Here is a 21927-nt window from a genome sequence, read left to right on the forward strand (position 1 = left end):
TCAGGAACCATAGAGGTGCTGTGTGGCTAAGCATTGGGCTGCCAACTGCAAGGTTGGATGGAGGTCTGGGGTTCAAACTCACCAGGGACCTGGCGAGAGAAACATTGTCCCATTCCCTCCAGTGAACAAGAGGTAGACCTTCGGATCGACACAGCGGCTACAACAATGGGCTCATAACAAAAATTGTCAGGAGGCACAGGGCCCAACAGTGGTTCCCTCTCTTGTACATTGGCTCGCTGTGAACCCAACTCACTGCCATCAAGTTGATTGTGACTCATAGTGACTCTAGAGGACAGAGGAGATCTGCCCTTGCCTCATCTGTCTCCCATGGAGCAGCTAGTGAGTTTGAACTACTGATCTTGTGATTAGCAGTTCAACGTGTAACCAGCCCTTTGGCATAGTGGGTTACGAGTTGGGCTGCTACTGCAAGGTCAATAGTTAGAAAGCACCAGCAGCTCTGTGGGAGAAAGAGGAGGCTTTCTACTCCTGTAAAGATCAACAGTCTCGGAGACCAACCGGGGGCAGTTCTGCTCTGCCCTATGAGGTTACTGCTTCAGAATTGCCTGAGGACATTCATTTTGCTTTATGAGTTATGAATCAGAACCGACTTGAAGGCACCTGACAATGAGTTGCATTCTATTCCACGGCATTGTTTTTGTTGTTTGTTTGTTTTTTAGTAGATAGTCTTGCCATCTTTCATGATCCAGTCTATTTCTCCTGTGGCAGCCAAGGTGATCTTACAACCCTGATTATCTACCCAAGGTCTTCTCTGCTCCCTTAGTATAGTACCTGATGCTTTGACATTTCTTTTCTTTTTTGAGTTCAAGGGCTGTTTGTTGACCTTTAGGAGTATTTTCCAGTCAAGTCTGTTGGGTGCCAAGCCCTGACCCCAAAGTCTATTTTGGTATTCCCTGGGGACTTCGTTGCTCTGTTTCCTTGCTGTTCTGTTGTACACCCTTAGTGTTTTGTCTCAGTGTGGTGGGATCAGATAGGGCAGAATTCCCACACTGTGTCTCCAGTGTTTCCCCCTGTAGGGCTATGGGTCAATGAGGAATGTCACGTCTCATAGTGGTCTTCTTAGACACTTCTTGTTAACAATTTGTTGAGTGAATGAAGGGATGATTGCATAAACTGTTATTTAAACCCGATGACAGGTTGATTTCTAAAGAAAAGGACAGCCTCTGAGAAATTCTCCAGAGCAGGAGTGGCTTTGGACAAATATGTTTCCTTTTTGTTTTAAAGCAGTTGCCGTTCTGTGCTAAGCTGTAACCATGCTCTCCCCCCCCCCCCATCCCTCAGTAGCCTTCTGCAAAAGTCTCTGACTCATAACTGCATCTTTCTGGGGGGAAAGAAAGGGATGAGAGTGCCTAGAGCCAGGCAAAGCAATGTCCAAAATGCCAATCTCCAGAAGAGGAAAGCTAATGAATAGGACCACTCGCCGTAAGCGAGCGGTTACCAGATCATCTGTGGTGCTCTCCTTATTCTGGGTTAGTCGAGGAGCCCTGGTGGTGTAGTGGTTAAGCAGTTGGGCTGTAGCCTCAAGGTCAGCAGTTTGAAACCACCAGCTATTCTGTGGGCTGAAGTGAGGCTTTCTACAGTCTTGGAAACCCATGGGGGCAGTTCTACGCTGTCCTGTGTGTTGGAATGGACTCGGTGGCAATGAGTTTGAGGGTTTTGATCGTGGGCTCTTCTACAGGAAAGAGCAAGCTGGAGGACTTTGGGTTACCTGATTATTAGGTCACATCAGGTTACATAAAGGCTGATAAAGTTTTGAGGATTAACTGAGACAACGCACGTAGAGCGCTCGGCAAGGTGCCTGGCACATAGTAAGAGCTCAGTAGATGTTAGTTGTTGCTTTCCCTCCTTTCCTTTGACTCCCTCGGTTCCTTTTCTACCAGGCTCCATTCATTCTTTTCCAAGGACATGCTGGGGGCGTGTCCACTGCTCCCACCGCCCACTGGGCTAAGCCCCACCCCTCACTTCTCCCGCGATTGGCTCCAGAGAGGCGGAGCCCCGCGAAGAGCCCACTACAAAGTGGTAGGGGCGGGGCGCATGCGCGGGCCAGGCTGGGTGGAGGTGGGGAGGAAGAGCTGCCGGAAGTAGGCGGCGGAGGTGGTGGCCGAGCAGGCGGCAGCTGCCAGGGAAACCGAGCCGCCGGCTGGCGGACGGCACGACCAGCAGACCGGCGGGCCGGGGGGCTTCCCTGCGTCGTGCCCTCAGGAGGACCTCGCCCTTCGCCCGCGCGGCCGGTGCCTGGTCCAGCAGGCTGCTCGGGTCGCGGGCCTCCTCCCTCCGCCAGGGGGCGCCGCTCTGAGGGGCTGCAGCGTGGGGGTCGGGCGGCTGGAGCCAAGGCAGGGGCGCCGGACCCGTCGTGCCGAGGGTGCTCTCCCCCGCTCGGGAGGTGCCCCTGGGCGGGGGGCGCGGAGTCCTCTCACCCGGACTGACTGAGATAGGGGCATCTGGGGCGAGGAGGGCGCACAGCCCCCTGCCCCTGCCGGCACCCTGGCCATGACAGGCAAGTCGGTGAAGGACGTGGATCGGTACCAGGCGGTCCTGGCCAACCTGCTGCTGGAAGAAGATAACAAGTTTTGTGCGGACTGCCAGTCTAAAGGTAGCGCATCTCTCGGCAGGCGGGGGAGGGGTCCGGCTTCGGGGCCGCGCCGTGGGGGCGGGGTGGGTGGGGAGGGGGCTCCAGCAGCGGAGGCCGCCCCGGTCGTCTTTAAAGCGTCACGAGCTGCGGGGCTGGCTGGGCCGAGGTTCCGAGGGCGAGTGTGTGCGGGGGGCACGGGGGGGGGAAGGGTATGGAAGCGGCGAGATGTGTGTTGGCGAGAACGTCCGTCTGTCTGGAGAACGTCTGTCTGTCTGTATTTTAGAGCTCTGAAGGAGTTAACCCGGCAGTCCAAAGGTAGCCCCAAGCTTTTAGCTGCTCATTTGCAAACCTGGGGCTCAGTGTGTGTGTGTGTGTGTGTGTGCGCGCGTGTGTGCGCGCGCGCGTGTTAAGAAGGGAGGGGGAGGACGGAAGTGAGATGACGAGGACAAAAACTGCTTAGATGCTTTTCCAGGGAAGTGATTGTTGCTGCCTCGCTCTTTGGTTGAGCAACTACTGTCATGAACAGGATTGCGACCGCTAGCAGCGCGTACAGGGCTGTGTTCACAGGGGAGCTGCCTTATGCGGTGACACAGTGCGGATTTCTAGACAGTGTATGGGGAACGTTGGAGGCTGTGTGTGTGTGTGTGTGTGTGTGTGTGTGTGTGTGTGTGTGTGTGTGTGTGGCGGCAGGAATGAGCAGGGTTGCATTTAGTCGGTGGGGAGAAAGGAAGCCAGAGATGCACCCCCATGCGTTGCTTCATGGTGGCTGCACTTGTAAGGGTGAAATGGCATCATTGGAAACTGGAAGAACCATTGAGTCTGTTTTCTGTGCCCTCAAAGATTTCAGAGTCTAATACAGCTAAACATCATTATGATCAGAAAACCCGGTTATTAATTAAATGTGTGCATGCAAAATTTACTGCTACATAAATATCTTAGATACATATTTTGTTTCCTAAAGTCTTGCTGAATTCTTGGGTCTATATTGGGAGGTGTTGGGAAACCCCCCCCCTTTTTGGATGAGGAAAAGGGGAGAGTTATATTTTGAGGACTGTTGTCATTTCACTTTTGTTCATAATGCAGTGACTTTGCCCGGGTTCTTTGCCGTATAGCATAATGGGTATATGGCATCAAACAACAATTCAGATTTGTGTATTTATCTGTATCGAGAAAGGTGTTACACACTTAATATTTATCTGTAATCACCTTTCACTGCAGAAAAATAAGGTTACGCAAGGAGAATTGGAGAATAACACATTGACTCAGGCCCCTAACAGTATATTTTAGTGACCTCTGTCAATAGGTAAATGGCATGTGTCCAACAGAAAAGCAAGTCTCCAAGGCTTCTTTCCGGAATTTTTGTATTAGCAAGAATTCATTTTAAAAAGTAGTGTGGAGTAGACTAGGTTTTATGGTGACCAGGTTGGTTTCTTATAGCTGATTCTTATTAGATTTTATTCTAGATCTTTTGGAAAATTTGGCTGAGAATTTTAGAGTGTACTTGCTTACTCTCAGGTGGACATTCATAGAAGCAGCCCATTGGTGTAAGCATGGCTGCATTTGGAAAGTCAGATGCCATTTTGATTGGTACCCCTCCACCCCCCATTGCTGATCTCACGCTCATAGCTACTCAGCATATGGAAGCAATCGAGCATATGGAAGAGGGAGTTTGAGTTCCCATTTCTTCCTCCAAATTTTCCATTGCTCTTTATCAATGGCATTACTTAATTCTAACCCAAACACTAGTTAATCCTTAAGGAGAACTAGGAACTGCTGACTTGTAACTGTATTAACTGTTGTGATGGTAGAATCCTGGTACCCAGAATAATCTCTTTTCGAAAATCAGTTTTAAATTTTAGCATGTTGACTTCAGTGAGGTGACCATTATGTCAAAAATGAGATGACAATGCATTAGTCATTTTTTAGTTCAGTACATAAGACATCTGTTGACGTTGCTGTTCATACTGTTTGTGAATTGTCTAGCCCCTTCTTTCATTCTTTCAAACCCTCTGAATCACCCCCCCTCTTTCTAACTTTTGTTGTTGTAGTGATCATGTGAACAACTATCCTATCGTGTAAGAAACACTTACATTGATCAATTAAGTTACCTGTTAGGTCTGGTAAAAAAAATACATTTAGTTGGGACAGAACTTTTAAAACTATTGCTAAAATGAGACTTATATTTTAATTTATGTTTCTAATGTCCATTATAACTTAGAAAATTGAAATCTAGCTGTGGTGATTGATTGGTAATCCATTAAATCCGATGATGTACCCCTAGACTATAGACTGATAGACAAGTAGTTGTGTAATGTTCCCAAAATAAATCTTTGGCGGTGACTTTTCTTTTAAAAACCTTGCATTTATTTTAAGATGATATTTCTACTAAATGATTCTTCAATTTGAGCATCAGAATAAAAAAGAAATTTGTAGGAAGAAGAACAACAGAAAACATGGGGAGAGGGAGACAGTGATCAGTGTGAGAGATGAAAATAATAATAATGTATAATCTATCAGGGGGATTATGAGGGTGAGGGGGGAGGAAAAAAAGAGCTGGTACCGAGGGCTCAATAGAAAGTAAATGTCTAGAAGAGAATGAGGGCAACATATGTACAAACATGCCTGATTCCATTGATGTATGGATTGTGATAAGAGTTGCACGAGCCCCCAATAAAATGATTTTTAAAAAGAAGAAGAAAAGGAACATTTATTCTCTTTATGAGTAGACATTTTATTGGCTCTGGGGTGTTGGAGCCTTGCCACATCAGAAATACCACAAGTGGATGGCCTTAACAAACAAATTTATTTTCTCAGTTTAGGAGGCTAGAAATCTAATTCAGAGCTTCATGGTGGCCACACTTTAAAAGGTGAAATGTGTGGGGGAGGAGGGGAGGAAGAAAATGTTCTAAAATTCATTGTGGTAATGATTGTACAACTGTTCTTGATGTGATTGAACTATTGAATTGTGATATGTGGATTAAGTGCCAATAAAATTGTTAAAAATTCTTTTAAAAAAATAAAAGGTGAGATGCACTCCTAGGTGAAGGCGTCCTTTCTCTGTAAGCACCAGAGGAAGTTCTTTCTCTTCACCTACTTCTTGGTTCCTTAGAGCGCTCCAACTGTCATTTTCTATCTCACCCTGTATCTTCTTTCTCTTGCTTTTAAAATTTATTTTATATTTGAAGAGATTGATTTAAGATATACCCTACACTAATGCTGTATTCTGAACATAACAAAGCCAAACCATTCCTAAATTGAATTATAACAATGGACATAGAAGTTAGGATTGACCATACGTATTTTTTTGAGGACGCTATTCAACCCATACCATGGGCTTTTAATTTTCTTGGGCTCATCTGTTTTGAGACCTTTAAGTGGTCAGAATGATTCTAGTGTGGGAAGGAGAGCTATTTTGATAGAGCTTAAAAAAAGAAGATATCTCTTGCTCCCACCAGTCATCCGACGGTTTGTGGTATCGTGGTGGCGTGTGGGCTGCTATGATGGTAGAAGCTATCAAAGACCAGCAGGGCCACCCATGGTAGACAGTGAGCTTTAAGACTAACACAGGCGCCGGGCCTAACATAGACGTAAAATCGACCTCTGAAAACCTTATGTGCAACACTGGAACTGATACAGTGCCACAAGACGAACCTCTCATGTGGTCCACTGTGTTGGGGAGGACATGCCGAAGAGGAGCAAGGTCGCATTCATCATCAGAAAGAACATTCTAAGATTTATACTGAAAGGAAACACTGTCAGTGATAGGGCGGTATCCATCTGCCTATCGGAAGACGAGTTATTACAACTGTTATCCCGATTTGTGCACCAACTATTAATGTCAACGTTGAAGAAACTGCAGGCTTTTACCAACTTCTGCAGTACAAAGTTGATTGAATATGCAATTAAGTTGCATTGGTAATTACCAGTGACAGGAATGCAAAAAGTTGGAAACAAAGAGGAAAGATGAGTAGTTTGATCGTATGGTTTTGCTGATGAACATGAACCTGGAGATCATATGATCAGAGTCTTGCAAGACCAATTGCATCTTCATTGCAAATACCTTTTTATCAGAAGTATAAATGGTTACTATACACATGGGTCTTGCCAGGTAGAATACTCAGGAATCAAATAGATTACATCTGTGCAAAGAGACAGAGAAGAAGCTCAAAATCATTAGGCAGAATTAAGTCAGGTGCTGTCTGTGGAACAGACCACAAATTTATGAAAATTCAAGTTGAAATTGAAGTAAATTAAAGCGTCACATTCACAAATGTCCAAATACAACCTTGAGTCTAACCCATCTGAATTTAGAGACTATCTGAAGAATAGATTTTACACATTGAACACTAATGGCAAAGAACAGATGAACTGTGTGATAACATCAGACTCATCATATATGAAGAAAGCAAAATGTTATTAAAAGAAAGAAAAGACCGAAATGGATGTAAGACGAGCTCTGGAAATAGATTTTGAACATAAAGTAGCTAACACAAGAGGAAGATATGAAGTAAAAGAGCTGAACGGATGATTACAAAGGGCGACTTGGAAAGACAGTACTATAATGATCTAGAGTTAGAAACCACCATGGAAGAACATGCTCAGTATTTCTCAAACTGAACAAATTGAAGAAATAAAAAAATTCAAGCCTGAGTTAAATATTGATGGATCCTGTGGACAAAGTATTGAACCATAGGAAAGATCAAGAGGAGATGGAAGGAATGGCCAGTTATTACACCAAAAAGACTTGGTCACTATGCAACCATTTCAGGAGGTAGCCCAGAATCAAGAGATGATGTGACTGAAGAAAGAATCCAGGTTGCCCTGAAGGCACCGGCAGAAACAAGGCTCCAGGGATAATGGAAAGCAATTCAGAAGTTTTAATAAATGGTCCTTACAATGCCGAAAATGCTCACTCATCTGTGCCAAGAAATTTGGAAGACAGTTACCTGGCCAACTGACTGGACGAGATCCATATTGATGTCCACTCCAAAGGAAGGTGACCCAGTGGAATTTGGAAATTATCTAGCAATATCATTAGTATTATCCATAAGTAAACTGTTGCTGAAGATAGGATATATTTGAATTATATATATCTCTCTATATATTATTTACCTCTTACTTAAAAACATCAACAAGGAACTTCCAGAAACTCAAGCCAGAGTAGAAGATATAGAACGAGGGATCTCATTGTTGATGTCAGATGGATCTTAGTTGAAAGCAGAGAATACCAGAGAGATGTTGACCTGTGTTTTTATCAACGATGAAAAGACATTTAACTGTGTGGCTCTTAACAAACTGTGGCTAATATTGCAAAGTGACAACTCTAGAATACTTATTGGGCTTTTGAGGAGCATATACACAACCCAGAGGCAGTTGCTTGAACAGAACAGGGAGATCCTACATGGTTCAAAATTAGGACACGTGTGTTGGGTTTGTATCCTTCCACCAAGCTTATTCAATCTGAGCAAATGCTATAAATACTGAAGTCAATTATTTCATTTTACTAGGGTTCACAACATCCATGGAAGCAGAGGTCAGGAAATAAAATGACATACTACACTGGGAAAATCTGTTGCAAAAGACCTCTTTGAAGTGTTAAGCAAGATGTTACTTTGAGGACAAACCAGGGCTTTTTCAGTTGCCTCCTGTTTGTGAAAGGTGGGCAGTGGGTATGAGCCATCAGAGGACACGTGGTGTCTTTGAATGACAGCGTTGACCATCACACGGACTGCCCGAAGAACGAGTCTTGAGGGAGCACGGCCAGAATGCTCTGGGAAGGAGGAAGGCAAGACACTTAGGGCATGTTGTCAGGAGGGTCCAGTCCCTGGAGAAGGACAGCATGTTTGGCAGAGGGGCAGCGGCAACGAGAGAGATCTTCAACAAGATGCATTGGCAGTGACTGTGCCAATAGGCTAAAACATAGCAATGCTTTGTGAACATTGAACAAGACCAGGCGGCGGATGATTCTTTATCCACAGGGTCTCTGTGTGTTGGAGCTGACTGGCCAGTACCTAACAGCCTACCTAACAACAAATCACTTGCTCGAGGCCCACAGATGTCGTTTCTTCTTACTCAAAGGCCTCACATTAATGTGACCTTGGAGGTAAAATTTTTAACGGATTTAAACAGTGATTGAACACAGTATGAACATACTAAAAAGTTAAGCCATGTCAATGGTAACTCCGGCCCCTTAGTGGGATTATATTGATTATATTGCTCCATGGTTTGGTCTTTTTCTCTGCCACCCCAGATTTTATCCATTTGCCTGGAATACCTCATAAACAAATTCTTTTGAGACTATGGTTTAAACTAGACACTTATTTACCATTAAGGGATCTCTACTTTTCTCATGACCTGAATACTTGTGTCTCCTATTGGGATTGTCCTTTCTCGGTATCAAAGTTTGCAAAGAAATAAGAACTGTTAAACGAGCTAAGACTCAGAATGGAAGAAGCTTTGGTGGTCTTGAAGAATACTTCTTTCAGGCTGTGAAACATATGGGATTCTTGAGCCTAACAAAAACTTTGTACTAACTTTTCACTTGCCGCCTGTTCTACTGCATCCTGTCTCTGACCCGTCTGTCGTTTCACCTCAAATTACCTAACCGCCGCTTCTATTCCAGCTTCCATTAGTCCTGTTGAATTTAAATGTACTCTTTGATAAGAGCATACTTTTATGTAGTTCAAAATTCAGTAGGTCCAAAAGGGAATGTGTACAGTGAAAAGTGGTACACCTGTCCCACATCCTTAGCCACCATTTTCCCTTTAAGTTTTTTTTTTTTTTGGTATTTCAGAGGTAATCTATGCATATGCAAGCAACTATGTTTAAATATAGCCCTCTTCAGGGCTTTTATGCAAATAGCATATTACCCATATTCATTATACCTGGTGTTTTCAGGCAACAGTATCACATGGAGAGTTTTAAAATTTCCATGCGCACTGAAGAGCTTCTTCATTCTTTCACGATGTTTTCTAAGGCTGTTCTCAGGCTATCTTAAGTCGAAAGATGAATTTTATGAGGTGGTTAAGGGATTTGGAAGACATCTGTTCTCTCTGAGGGTACCTTAGAAAGTATCCTCGGTCCATCCAGAGCTCACAGAAACCCAGCTTTTGAAGTAGCAAACAAGGAGTGGGAGGCTCTGTAGACTTGTGTTGGGAATGTGCAGGTAAACTCTTACCGAGGTATAGCTGTGTGACCTTCAGCATACCTAACTCTGTTAATTTTCCTCTTTTGAAAAGTGAAAATGCCTTGTCAACTGTACAAATGCAAACACTATAATTAGCATGGTTGAGCTCATTGATTTTATCTTGATTTTTACTAGTTTCACATTCTGACATGCATTCTAATTTAATTCAGAGTGACTCTCTGGAGGTAACAAAGAACTTAGGTGCTGTAAGGTTTGCATAGCTCCTGTTGGCATTTTATTAACCCAATATGTCGTGGATGGAGATCTGGATTTTTGAAAAGTCAAATCGAGACAATGGGAGACTGCCCTTGTACCTGCTGCTATTATATTTAAAGCTGATGAAATAAATCAGCTCAACTTGTAGTTAAACAAACGGCCATCTAGCAGGAAAGCAACGAAGTCCACATGGAAGAAGCATAGCAGCCTGTGTGATCATGTGTCAATTGGAAAAGGTATCAGAAGTTCAAAAACAAGCAACCAAATTAGTGTGAAGGGGCAAGGATGTAGTGGAGACCCCAAACCCATCTGTAAGATCATTGGGCGGGTCCCCCTCTAAAAGGCCACATGGAAGGGATGATAAATCCAGGGTGTGATATAGCACTGATGAACCACATAACTATCCTCTAGGTCTTCAGTATTTCCTCCCATTACTGTTATGTTTTTCATTTGTCTTACCTCATTAATCATGTTATATTTACATAGGTTCATTTGTATATTTAAGATCGTTTGACACATGAAAGCCAAGATAAATAACCCTTCTTAAACAGTAACAGGAGTAATGATTCACTGAGGGTATGGGAAAGGTGTGTGTGTGAACTAGGGAGCTGATAGCATTGATGACTGTATAACCTATTAGTGGGATTGTGTGAATGGATATATTGTGTGTGAATGGATATATTGGATTTGTGTGTGAATGGATATATTGGATGTATAAGATGCAGCAAAAATATAAACGAATAATGATTAATGGTTCTTGGATGGTAGGGTGGGATTGGGAGGGGATAAAGGGGAGCTGATATTAAGGAGTTCAAGAAGAAAGAAAATGTTTTGCAACTGATGTGGTTGCAATTATACTGTACTGCTTGAGGTGATGGAACAATGGAATGTTACAATATCTGTAAGAGCTCCCAATAAAAGGATTAAAAAAATTCAAAATCAATCAGCTCACCAATTCAGAGCTTTGCTTCCCGAATGAATTTCAAATACAGTTTTAAAACCAGTTTATTCCCTTAAAATCCTCTGATTACTGAAAGCAGCACTTAAAATGACTGCCTCAGTAATTCCTTACTGTTTAAGCCCAAACCATTTCCTCTTGTGGAGGTTTGGGAATTTTTTGCAAGCATATATGGGGAACTCGAAGGTAGTCTCTGCGTGTTTGCTGACTCGAGACTTGTGCACCGATTAGGTCAGGGACTTCTTGTCTGTAGAAACTTTCTACTAGTAGTCCTGGATTTTAAATATTTTAACTTTAAATAATTTATGTATTTATTTAATCTTAAATGATTAATTTATTTTAGCTGTGCCCTTGGCACTTTTGGAGAGGAAAGGGGCAGGGGGCGGGGAAGCCATGAGGAGGAGATCTGCTTTCATTTCCCCCTTTCCCGGCCAAATCAAATCATTTTCTGGGATTTTATAGCTAGTGTGCTTTAAAGCTGACAGTTGTAGTGAAGTTGACACAGTTTGACTGAAATTAACTTTCCAAGTCCCCATTAGGTTGCCTTTTCATCTGTCAGTGAGTGAAACCCGTTCCCTGGGAGGTCCTTTCCCGTTTATTCCTGGGCTTTAAAGGTCATTTTGCGGCAGCAGATAGAGAACACAAAAGGCCATTTGCCTTTGCCCGTCTGAGACCCCACACCACTGATATTCAGAAACTGTTTCTTGAGCATCTGCTCTGTGTCAGACACTATCTCAGAAAGCTGCCACTGTCAAGTAGCTTCCAACTGCCCAGCCCTGTGCACAACAGAACAAAGCAGCCTCACAGTGCCGCTGGGATTGAGCCATTGTGTCAGTCCATCTTGTCCAGGGTCTTTGTCTTTACTGCTGGCCGTGCACTTGACCAAACATGATGTCCTTTTCCAAGGACTCGGTACTCCTGATGACAAGCCCAAAGTATGGAAGAGGAAATCCTACCACCTTTGCTTCTTAGGAGCATTCTGGGTTACTGCTTCCAAGACAGCCCCCAGTATAGTCCACGTTTTGTCCAATACCATACTTCCCTTGGTCTTCCTTTACTCATTGCCTCGCTTTTACCCGCATGCGAGGTGATTGAAACCACCATGGCATGGACCACCTTAGTGCTCAGAATGCCAGCCCTGCTTGTGAGCAGTTGTTTTTGTGGCAGATACGCCCAGTGTAATATGTAGTTTGATTTCCTGACTGCTGCTTCCATGGGCCTGCCTCTACCAGGATATATAGCTTAAACGATAGGGTCCTTGGTCTGAAGCATTTTACACATTAGCGAAGAAGCAGATGTGTAAACAGAAAAATGGTGCAGGAGAGGAATTATTATTACGGCGTTGTATACAGGGAGAAATGACAGCCCTGAAGACGGTGCAAGTCGACCTGGGAAGTCATGGCTTTCATGACACAATTAGACTGGATCTCAAAGGATGAACATGAGCTTGCCATGTTTAGGGGACTTTGCAATCTAGGCAGAGGAAATAGAATGTGTAGCGGCTCCAAGCAGCACTGTGTTGTGGTTGTGTGTGTGTGAGAGAGAAAATTCTTTAGTATATTTTGACTATATGTTGGGAAGTGACAAGAGGTAAGGTTTGACTGGTAGGCAGGAGCCAATAAGGGTAAAACCCTAGCCCTGCAGTTAACTTCTTCTATGGTATTGAGATTAGGAATATGCGCGGTGCTTTCGAGGCCTGTTATAGAAGACGCCCATAGCATTGGAGGTCCATTTGCTCCTCAAGTGTAATTTTAAGTATTACAGACCTGCAGTGCTTCCTAATTGCTGAGCAGTAAGGAAGGTCTAAGTACCATGCCCGCCAGATTGCCTTGGAAATGTCTTGAAAACCTCCCTGGGTACATTAAATTAGCTTAGAAAAATGTAGTGAAACGCCAGCAATAGATATTATGTCATCTGTAAAGTTGATTGGAGCCCTGGTTGTGTAGCGGTTACGAGTTGGGCTGTGATCCACATGGTCAGCAGTTCAAAACCACCAGCTGCTCTTCAGGAGAAAGACTGGACTTTCTACTCCCATAAACAGCTACAGTATCAGAAACCCACAGGAGATCGATCGCTATGAGTCAAAATTGACTCAATGGCAGTGAGTAAGTAGAGTTAATGGAGGAGCCCTGCTGGCGTAGTAGTTTGCATTGGGCTGCTAACTGCAAAGTCAGTGTTCGAAACCACCACCTGCTCCACAAAAGAAAGATGAGGCTTTCTACTCCCATTAAGAGGTACAGTCTTGGAAACACCCCACGCCCCCGGGAAGTTCTACTTTGTCCTGTAGGGTCACTGGGTCGGAATCCACTCAATGGCAGTGAGTTTGGTTGGTTTCTGAGGGACGTCGATGATGTTGATTTTGGAAGCTGCCCACCATTTTGTATATTCTTTGCATGGTCTTGGTTGCTCTGTATTTAGGATGCATGTGCAGTTGCTGGAGCCACATCTTCCAGTACAGTTTTCAGCAAATACATTGCTTCCATGTGTATCAGAAAACTCCTCTTGCTGCATTTTTCATCTGATGTAATTATGGTGTGTAGGTGGTAGCTTTCTTGGGCCCAGTTGTCCCTATAACTGTTTGCCTCATGAGTCATGGCTCTGCTCTTCCACCTGAAAACTCCATCTGGAAACAGTGCCATGCCTGTTGGTGACTGTAACACTGTACTCACATGGAGAGTGCTGCTGCATTGCATGCTGTGTTGACGGGTTCTCCCGGTGCCATCGAGAAGGGATAAAGGGACATTGAGCCAGACTTAACTCCTCCAAATGATATCCCCCCCCCTAAAAAAAGGGTACCAAGCAAGGTGCTGCCCAAGAACAAGGTTATATGGCCTAACTTCTATTTTCGTTTCTGCTTGATTCCTCATCACAGTGGTACTCCTGGTCGGGCAAGAGGCCATGTCAGTAGCTAATACCTTTGAAGCAGTTCTGTGTTGGTCCCGGGACTGTGATAGTTGAGCGACCACATCGAAAAGGGGGGAACCAAGTCTGTGTAGAGGAGAACATCCTAAAATACATGCTTCCTAATGGCTCTCTTGTTAAAGCAAGCTTCCTTTATTGGCTGATCTTTGGGGATTGGAATTTGCCACAACTGGCATGCCCACTAGAAAGCAAGCCCCACAGAGCAGAGGTTGGTGCCTGTCTTGTTCACAATGGTATTTCCAGCACTGAAATCATTGCTTGGTACTGAGCAGATGTTGTGTGTATTGATCTAAGTGAGTAGATTTTGTCACATGTAAATCTTTTGCTTCGCACCAGAAGAAGTTTTTTGCAGGGTACCTGAATAATTGCTTCATTCTTAGGAAATCTGGTGGTTTTCTGAAAAGCAAGTTCAAAATAGGTCAGGCAGGGAGCAGTCAGGGAGACAGAAGCCAGCATGGTTCTTAGAAGCAGATGGACTTTAAAATAGGGAGTAGAGTACTGAGGACTGGGGAGGCATCCAGGAGATTAGCAACACCTAGAAGCTGCTGTGCCCAGAACAAGAGAAGGTGCAAGCGCCACTGTAGGGCCAGGAGCCTGAGCCAGAAACAACAGGGGGGCTGGTGGCAGCTAGAGCCCAGGCAGAGCCAAAGTGGGAACATAAGGCGAGCATTTCCCTTCTTCCTGTGCTTTTTCCTCTTCAGTCCTCCAATGCCCCATTTGGCTGACACAGAAGTCGGTTGGCAAGGGGGCCTGGGAAATGTAGTTCCCTGCAATACAGAGAGAAGCAAGGGAGTCTGAGCACAAACAAACAAAGGCTTAAAAAATGAAAAGAACTAATACCATATTGAGTTGATTTCAACTCATAACGACTGGTCCTATAGGACAAGGTAGAACTGCCCCACTGGGTTGCATCGACAGTAAGTCTTTAGAGGAGCAGACTGCCTCATCTTTCTCCCATGGAGGCTGGCTTTGAACTGCCAAACCCACAGTGAGCAGCCCAGTGCTTAACTCACTGTGGCACCAGGGCTTCTTACAAAAATCCCTTAAGATGTAATTCTTTCTCCTTGTACTTGAAATGCCTTGGACAAGAGATAGGAGTTTTGGGGTTTATTTTTCTTTCTGGTCAGTACAACCTCACGTGCTTCTGAAAGATTAACTGCTGCTGAAACAATCATCAGTCCCAGGAAATACTATAACAACCTAGCTGCAGCCTATATAATTAGGTCTATATAATTAGCTGCAAATCGGCTTCTGTTAGACATACATTTGACTGTTGGCTGCTGTCGGGAGCAATTATCATTTGGTTACTCAGAAAATTAGTTCCCACCCTGTCAGTTCTGAGAAGCCTTAGGCACGATATAATATCTTTTTGTCCCATCTACTCCATCTGGACAACTGGAGTCAGTGACACATAAGATGTACAAGGAGAATTTTGACGATCGTATCCTTAAAACACAACAGCTCGGTCTTTCCTTGATAGTTAAAGTAGCTGAGTGAGAAGAAATATTTCTTACACTACATACCCTTTAACCCCTTCAGATAGGTTGGCAGTGGGAGAGGGAGGTGAGATTCTCGGGGGGTGGTTCTTCCACACTGGACCTATAGTGTGTTGTGCAGGAAGGGAGGTTGCTGCTGCTGAGTTCAAAGGCAAAGCTTCCCAAGTTGTTTCAGCGACCTTTCTTCTTGATTGTAAAACCGTGTAATGAATTAGATGATAGAAGTTGAGCACTTTCTAGAGTTGCTTTTTTTGTCAATCGGGTCACCTGCATCTGGGCCCTTGCTACGTTGGTAGAACGGAACTAGGCCAGCAAAGGATTTTGTGGAGTGTGAGTGTGTTTGCTTTTAGGCGATGCTTCGTGAAGGCCACAGAAGAGGGGGCGGCATGGTTTGAGTGAAGTTAGGAACTGTAAGCCGGGTAGAGGTTTCGTCATTTTCTTCTCCCAAATTAACTTCTTGGCAAGTTATATTTACACATATGTGACGTTATATTCCACAGATGTAATTACAATGCAATTGCTCATTTCAAAAGGCATATACAGCTGTTTCCCAGCACATCAGCCCTTTTAGCCAGTCTGTTTCAGCCGAGGAGGTACAGGGACGCCTTTTTGAAGCCTCGTGTCTGTTCCCATACTGAATTTGATGCTTCTCTTTCCCACACTGTCTCTGTTCCTACCCCATTCTTCTGGCTCCTGTATTTCCCCACAGGCTCTGTGGATGCTGGTCCGTTGGAGACTGAAGCAGGCTCCCCCCTGCCCACCTCCAGTGGGAAACCCCCTGAGAGGAGCCAAATCTACCTCCAGCTGTGGCCATCCATCAGTGTAAGGCTGCCCTGCCACTTCCTCTGTCCCCATGCTCCTCATGTGTGGCTGGAATTGCCCTGACAGCCCACCCTTGTCACATTTTGAGTAGTGTGGGACTTTACTTATTGCTTCTGCTTTTTACTTTCAATTAATGTTAAATGATTGTCTACAACAATGTTTCACTCACCACAGCCATCTTTCCCCCAAATTTGGTTCCTATCTGGTCATTTGGGTATTCTGTTTAGCTTTTCATTATATGTGGAATACAGTTTATGTATAGATTACTGGCTTTCATAAAAGGAGCCTTGTGGCATAGTGGGTTATGTGATGGGCTGCTAACTGCACAGTGAACAGTTTGAATCCATCAGCCGCTCTGTGGGAGCGCAGTGAGGCTGTCCGCTCTCATCAAGAACCCCAGAGGGCAGTTCCACCTGCCCCAGAGGGTCTCCCTGGGTTGGAAAGGACTCGTTGGCAGTGAGTTTGGCGTTTTTGACTTTCATAAACCCACTTGGAGAATGCTTTTAACTCTCCTCTGCCACCCCAACTTCCATTCTTAGCTTTCCAAATGAAATGTCTTAATCGAAAATAGTGAAAATCAAGTCTCCTCAGGCTTCAGGTTTGTTTCCTCATAAAAAAACAACAAAACAAAACAAGTATGTAAACGTTCTCATTTTGTTATGTATTGAAAACAGTGACGTGGAGGAGTGATGCCTGTCCTCCACTGTAGCTGATCAGCCCATCCTGGATTAGTAGTTTTGAGCAAATAGAGCACCTTTTCCTCTTTCAAGTTGCCACTCTGCCTTTTGCAGCAGTTGCTAGTGATTGAGAGGCCACGAGTCCCCAAGTCTCTAACCTAGAGCTTACCTCTTTATCTTGTTTCCTCCGGCATTTTACTGACAAAACTCACTCATTCCAATGTATCCTACAATTCTGCTGTTCAGTCCCCTTGGGTGGGGCTCTACAGTCATCAGTGCTGTCAACCGCCCTCTCCGCCCAGAGCGTACATATTTAGATGTGGTTTCATGCGAAGCCTGCAATAGTACCTCCCTCTTTGCCTGAGGTGCACACACAGTACACTTTTAACTTCTTCCTCTTTTCTGGCTTGCCTGGAATCCCCCAATGTGTGACTTTAGAATTGAGTTCTCTGCTGTTTTTAGCTTTTAGTTAAGAATTCCATCTTAAGATGTATTAGTTAGATGATTATTTTGTGTTCTTAGGCCTTTGAAGCGTAAGTTCTGAGAGAATTTTCCAGTAGAACGGATCACATCCGCTGCAGTGTGAAGTTCAGGGTGCTGGTTGTTGTGGTAACTTTTTTTTTTGACCCAGCTCTCAGACGAGAAATAGGAAGGAAACTCCTTGTTCTCACCGTGTTGCTCTTCTCTGTCCGCTCTTCAAAATAGCCGTGAACAACAGAGCAGCTGACTTGAGAAAGAAAGAATTGAGAGTCAAGCTGTTCGCCTGTGCTGAGAAGCATTTTCCCTAAAAGACTGGTTGTTGGAACTGGGGTTGGGCGTTGTCTTTCTGAAGGTAGGCACAAGTTTGGTGAAGAACAAGTCCTTCAGACCAACGTGAAATTTGAGAAAATGCCTGCCCTTCACATGGCATGATGGCTGGATCCGTCCCTGATGGTTGCTATCACTCTGTTCACGTGCACGCTTGCCAACTCTGGAGTATTTGGGGGTTTCCCAATTATAAACAGTTGTCAGGGTGACCCTCGAGGTGGGGGCCATATAGCAACAGTTGGTATAGGAGCTGTCGTTCCAAAATGCTTTATAGTGGGGAGCAGCTATTGGGGTAAGGAGTAGAGAGTTGGAGAGAGTCTAGTATTGATCATGAAGGACAGTTTTTGGGACATGATCACAACCAGGCGGGCCAGAACTCCCACACTACATGCCTGTGTGTAGAAGTAGTGTGCAGCAAATATTGCTGTGCTATATTGTTAATTAGTATCTTGTCTTGTCCACACAGGCTTCCTGCATTTAAATCCAGCCTGCTAGGACAGTCGATTCAAAGCACCCTGTGTTTGTTTTGTTTTATTTTTAGACAAAGCTTTCTTAGACTCTAAATTCCACAAGGACAGGAACCACATCCCGTGTGATCTGTAACCAGAGTGTCTGGAGCAGATCACCCGTGTTCCCTTCATAGAGAGTTTTAGTCGGCATGTGTGTTCAGGTCTGATTCTTTTGTTATGATTTTGACAGCCACTCAATTATGTTCATTCAAAGATTTGACAGGCCATGATGTTCCAGGAAGCTGGGCGGGTGGTCTCATAGTTGCTTGGTGGCAGTTGCCTCTTGGTGGCCATTCACTTGTGGGCTGTTGGTGTCTGTGCCGCATTGAAAGCTGGAGCCAGTGCTGGAGCTAGAGCTGTGTCCTCTCAGTGGGAGCTTGCGTGGTGTGCTACATCATCTTGGGAAAAAACTAGCAGGGAGTGTGAAACCGGAGGCCGAAATAGCAGCCCTTTAGCCCTTTTGTAGGATGGGAGTAAATATTTAGACACTGTTGTGAATAGTAGCCACCAGCAGCTCCGGATGCTGTCCCTGTACCCACTGGGACAGATTTGTTGAACTTGCAGAACCTTACTTTGGCTCTTTCAGAAGCTGTGATTGTTTTCCTAGACACCTGCCCAGAGCTCCTCTGCATAATGTTTCTTTTGCAGGATCTTCTGTCCACATGACGAGCGTCTCTGCCCCACTGCCTTCTGCCACATCTCCTGAACTTGCCTCTCACTGTACCCAACTCTGAAGCCCGTCCCTCTTATGCCAAGAAACACCTAGGTTTTGAAACATGTGGTGAATGTTTTCTCTTTGAAAGGGCAGGTAAGCTCCACCTTTGGCCCTCCTCCCGCAGCCAGGGCTACTTCAGGGACGGACATTATGCATGCCACTGTCCTTTGGTCCTGGATTTTGGCCTCAGAATCCATTTCTCTTCTGCTGTTTGTTTAGAAATGAAAGGTCTTCAGTTTGTTTGGCTATGGTGTGATTCAGCTAAACTGGCACTGATTTTTCAGACTGTTGGCCATGGCTTCCTCTGTTGTATCCGGAAAGCTACTGCAATCGTTGTGGGGAGAAGTTCACGTGGACAAGGGCTTGCACAAAGTCGGGTTTCCTGATTCGGAAGGTTTCATGAAACTTTTCTGCCTGGATGAAAGGCATGAACTTTCCTTGAAGCAATGGAAAGGCGAATTTGTCTGGCCACTGGTTACAAAGTAAGAGAAAAAGCCTCTCCACTCCACAGAATTGGTATATTCTTATGTACCACTTTTTGCTCACATGCTCTGAACTAAATGGCTTAACAGTGGTTCCTCTAGAGCAATGTTTCTCGACCCTGCACAATTGGTATGTTGGATAATTCTTTGTTGTTGGGGACTGTCCTGTATATTTTAAGGTGCTCAGAAGGGTTCCTGGCTTCTGCTTACTAGATTCCAGCAGTGGAATCTGGTTGTGACAGCACTGGTTGTGACAGGCAAACAAGTCTCCAGACACTGCCATTGCCCTGGAGGAGTACCAGTGCTTCCGAGGAAAGTACCAGTGCTTCCGAGCTGCCTTTAATGTCTGCATTGAGATCATTGCTCTACTGCTCTTTGCCTATTTATCAGCAAACATATTTTAAGTGCTGATGATATGTAAATGAATGCCAACACTTGATTATGTGGGAGTTTAATTATAATGGCAAGTTTTGAAATATCAGGTCCACCTGGCACACTGAAATAATTGCCTTGCAGTTAGCTGAGCCCTGCTTATCAGGGCTTCGAACCAGTTTGTACTGGTTCAATTATGGCTGATGAAGCAAAATTGGACAAAGTTTTTAAATTTGGGTGATCTAGAATGCTCATGGAAATGGGAAAAACTGAAGCCCTGGGATAAGAGATGCAGAAGGGGTATAGTGAGCTCATTCAGGAGCCTAGTGTGTGACACTGAATTGCTATCCAGCCATGGGGAGCAATACCCATTCCGAGCAGGGTAGTTGGCTGCCATCTTTGAGCTGGGCACCGTTTGGTACTTAGCCTGTCGAGAGATTTGGTTGTTATGCAATGAACATGCATGCTGCAGGGTTTCAACCCATAATTTTTCCCCTTTCCGGTTAGCATTCCAGTTTTCCCACATTTAACACTCGGGCCGTTCCTGTTGCTTCTTCATCTGCTACGGCCGGACTGAAACCTGCTGTTAGCTGTTGAGGTAACATTTGACGTCTATAAAAGCATTTACTTGTAAAGGTTATCAGGTCAGCCCCTGGCTTCATGAACTATGGACCAGGACCGAGTCTTAGACTTCTAGAATCTTCTCCCTTCCACTGTTTAGGAGAAGTTAATCCTGTTGTCAGTGTGACGAGGCAGGGTGGGGGTGCCTGGGACGGAGGATGAAGAGCACCTACCCTTCCATAGTAGCTTCTTCCAAAGATATGCACCCCTAAAGTAGGCAGCCCGGCTGACACAATGGGCTAAAATGCCGGCCTGTCAGGTTGGTGGTTTGAACCCACCAGTCACTCCATGAAGAAAGGTGAGGCAGTCTGCTTCCGTAAAAACCCTCTGGAACAGTTCTGCTCTGTGCCACAGGGTCACTGTGAGTCAGAATCAAGTTGAAAGTTAACTGAAAACAAATCTGGCGAGTGTTCCTTGTCCCCTGGTTAGCCCATGATATTTTGGCTCTAACCAGTTTCCTCTACGCAAAGATCCTGCTTAAAACATTCATGAATAAGCTAGAAGAGTAGCAGCTGAGACATGGCTTTTCTGGAAAGGGGAGGGAGGAAACAAACATAACTGCTTTCATTGGGGACAGGCAGGAGAGTTTTTCATTAGCAGCTAAACCATGAGACTGTCTCGGTATGAACAGTTGTTTGGCTTAAAGTCTCCATGTGGGCAGTTACTCCAGCAAAGGCCCAGTTGGGATGGGACTGAGAGCCTGTCAGGTCTCCGGGATAGGGACTGATACAGGCTTAAGTGTCTGACTCACACCTTTGGGACCCCAGAGCATCCTGGTAAGGATGCTCATAGAACATACTCTCCTCCAATCAGCAAATAGCAGCATTTTGAACTGGACCCAGTAGAGATGACTAGCTCAATGGCTAACAGCAGATTCTGGGGGGAAATAGGTATCTAGGGAGGGATTGCTAACACCTAGGAAACCATTTCATAGTCTGCATGGTGGGCCTGCCATTTCAGAAGTTGACCTTATTGTTAATTTCCTACTATAGTCCCTGGAGAGTGCAGATGTTGACATGCTCAACTGCTCACAAGAGATTTAAGTCCACTCAGAGATGCTTTGAAAGAAAAGACGAGCGATCAACTTTCCGAAACCAGCCATTGAAAACCCTGTAGAGAAGCGTTCTGGTCTGACACACAAGGAGTTGTCTTGAGTTGAAACTTATTGAATGACAGTTTTTTCTTCCCTTATCACCCATGGCCTCACTGTAGGTAACAGATGTTATGGTTAATAAAAGTTATTTTCTTTATCCCTTGGGCTATTTAATTCTTTACATATTTTAAGTTACTTCCAGTTAAAGATTTAACTTCCTCTTTGCAACAATTAACATCTACTCATAATCTGGGGGGAGACGGGAGGAGACTGAAGATGCAAAGTGATTGGCTCCCACTCAGAGCAACCCTACGTATGTCCAGCAGGACGAAGCGTTGCTGGTCCTGTGCCAGCCTCACGGTTGTTCTTATGTTTGAGCCCATGGGGGCAGCCACCGTGTCCATCAATCTCTTAGAGGGACTCCTCTTTTTTGCTGCCCTGCTACTTTACCACCATGATGT

General features: G+C 44.7%; 1 protein-coding gene across 2 annotated transcripts in view; it reads left to right on the forward strand.

The window, feature by feature from the left end:
* The first annotated feature begins 2066 nt into the window (after positions 1 to 2066).
* The window catches only part of SMAP2 (small ArfGAP2), a 56808-nt gene continuing 36947 nt past the window's right edge, over positions 2067 to 21927 (forward strand). The window contains exon 1 of one of the 2 annotated variants that reach the window (XM_075554430.1): positions 2067 to 2611. In XM_075554430.1, coding sequence (XP_075410545.1) covers positions 2509 to 2611 — 103 coding nt within the window. In that variant the 5' untranslated portion in view covers positions 2067 to 2508. Of the gene's footprint in view, positions 2612 to 18972; positions 18992 to 21927 lie in introns of those variants that run through there. The other variant, XM_075554439.1, reaches the window with a different exon arrangement.

This window comes from Tenrec ecaudatus, chromosome 1 (assembly GCF_050624435.1).
Source record: "Tenrec ecaudatus isolate mTenEca1 chromosome 1, mTenEca1.hap1, whole genome shotgun sequence".
NCBI classification, from domain to species: Eukaryota; Metazoa; Chordata; class Mammalia; order Afrosoricida; family Tenrecidae; genus Tenrec; species Tenrec ecaudatus.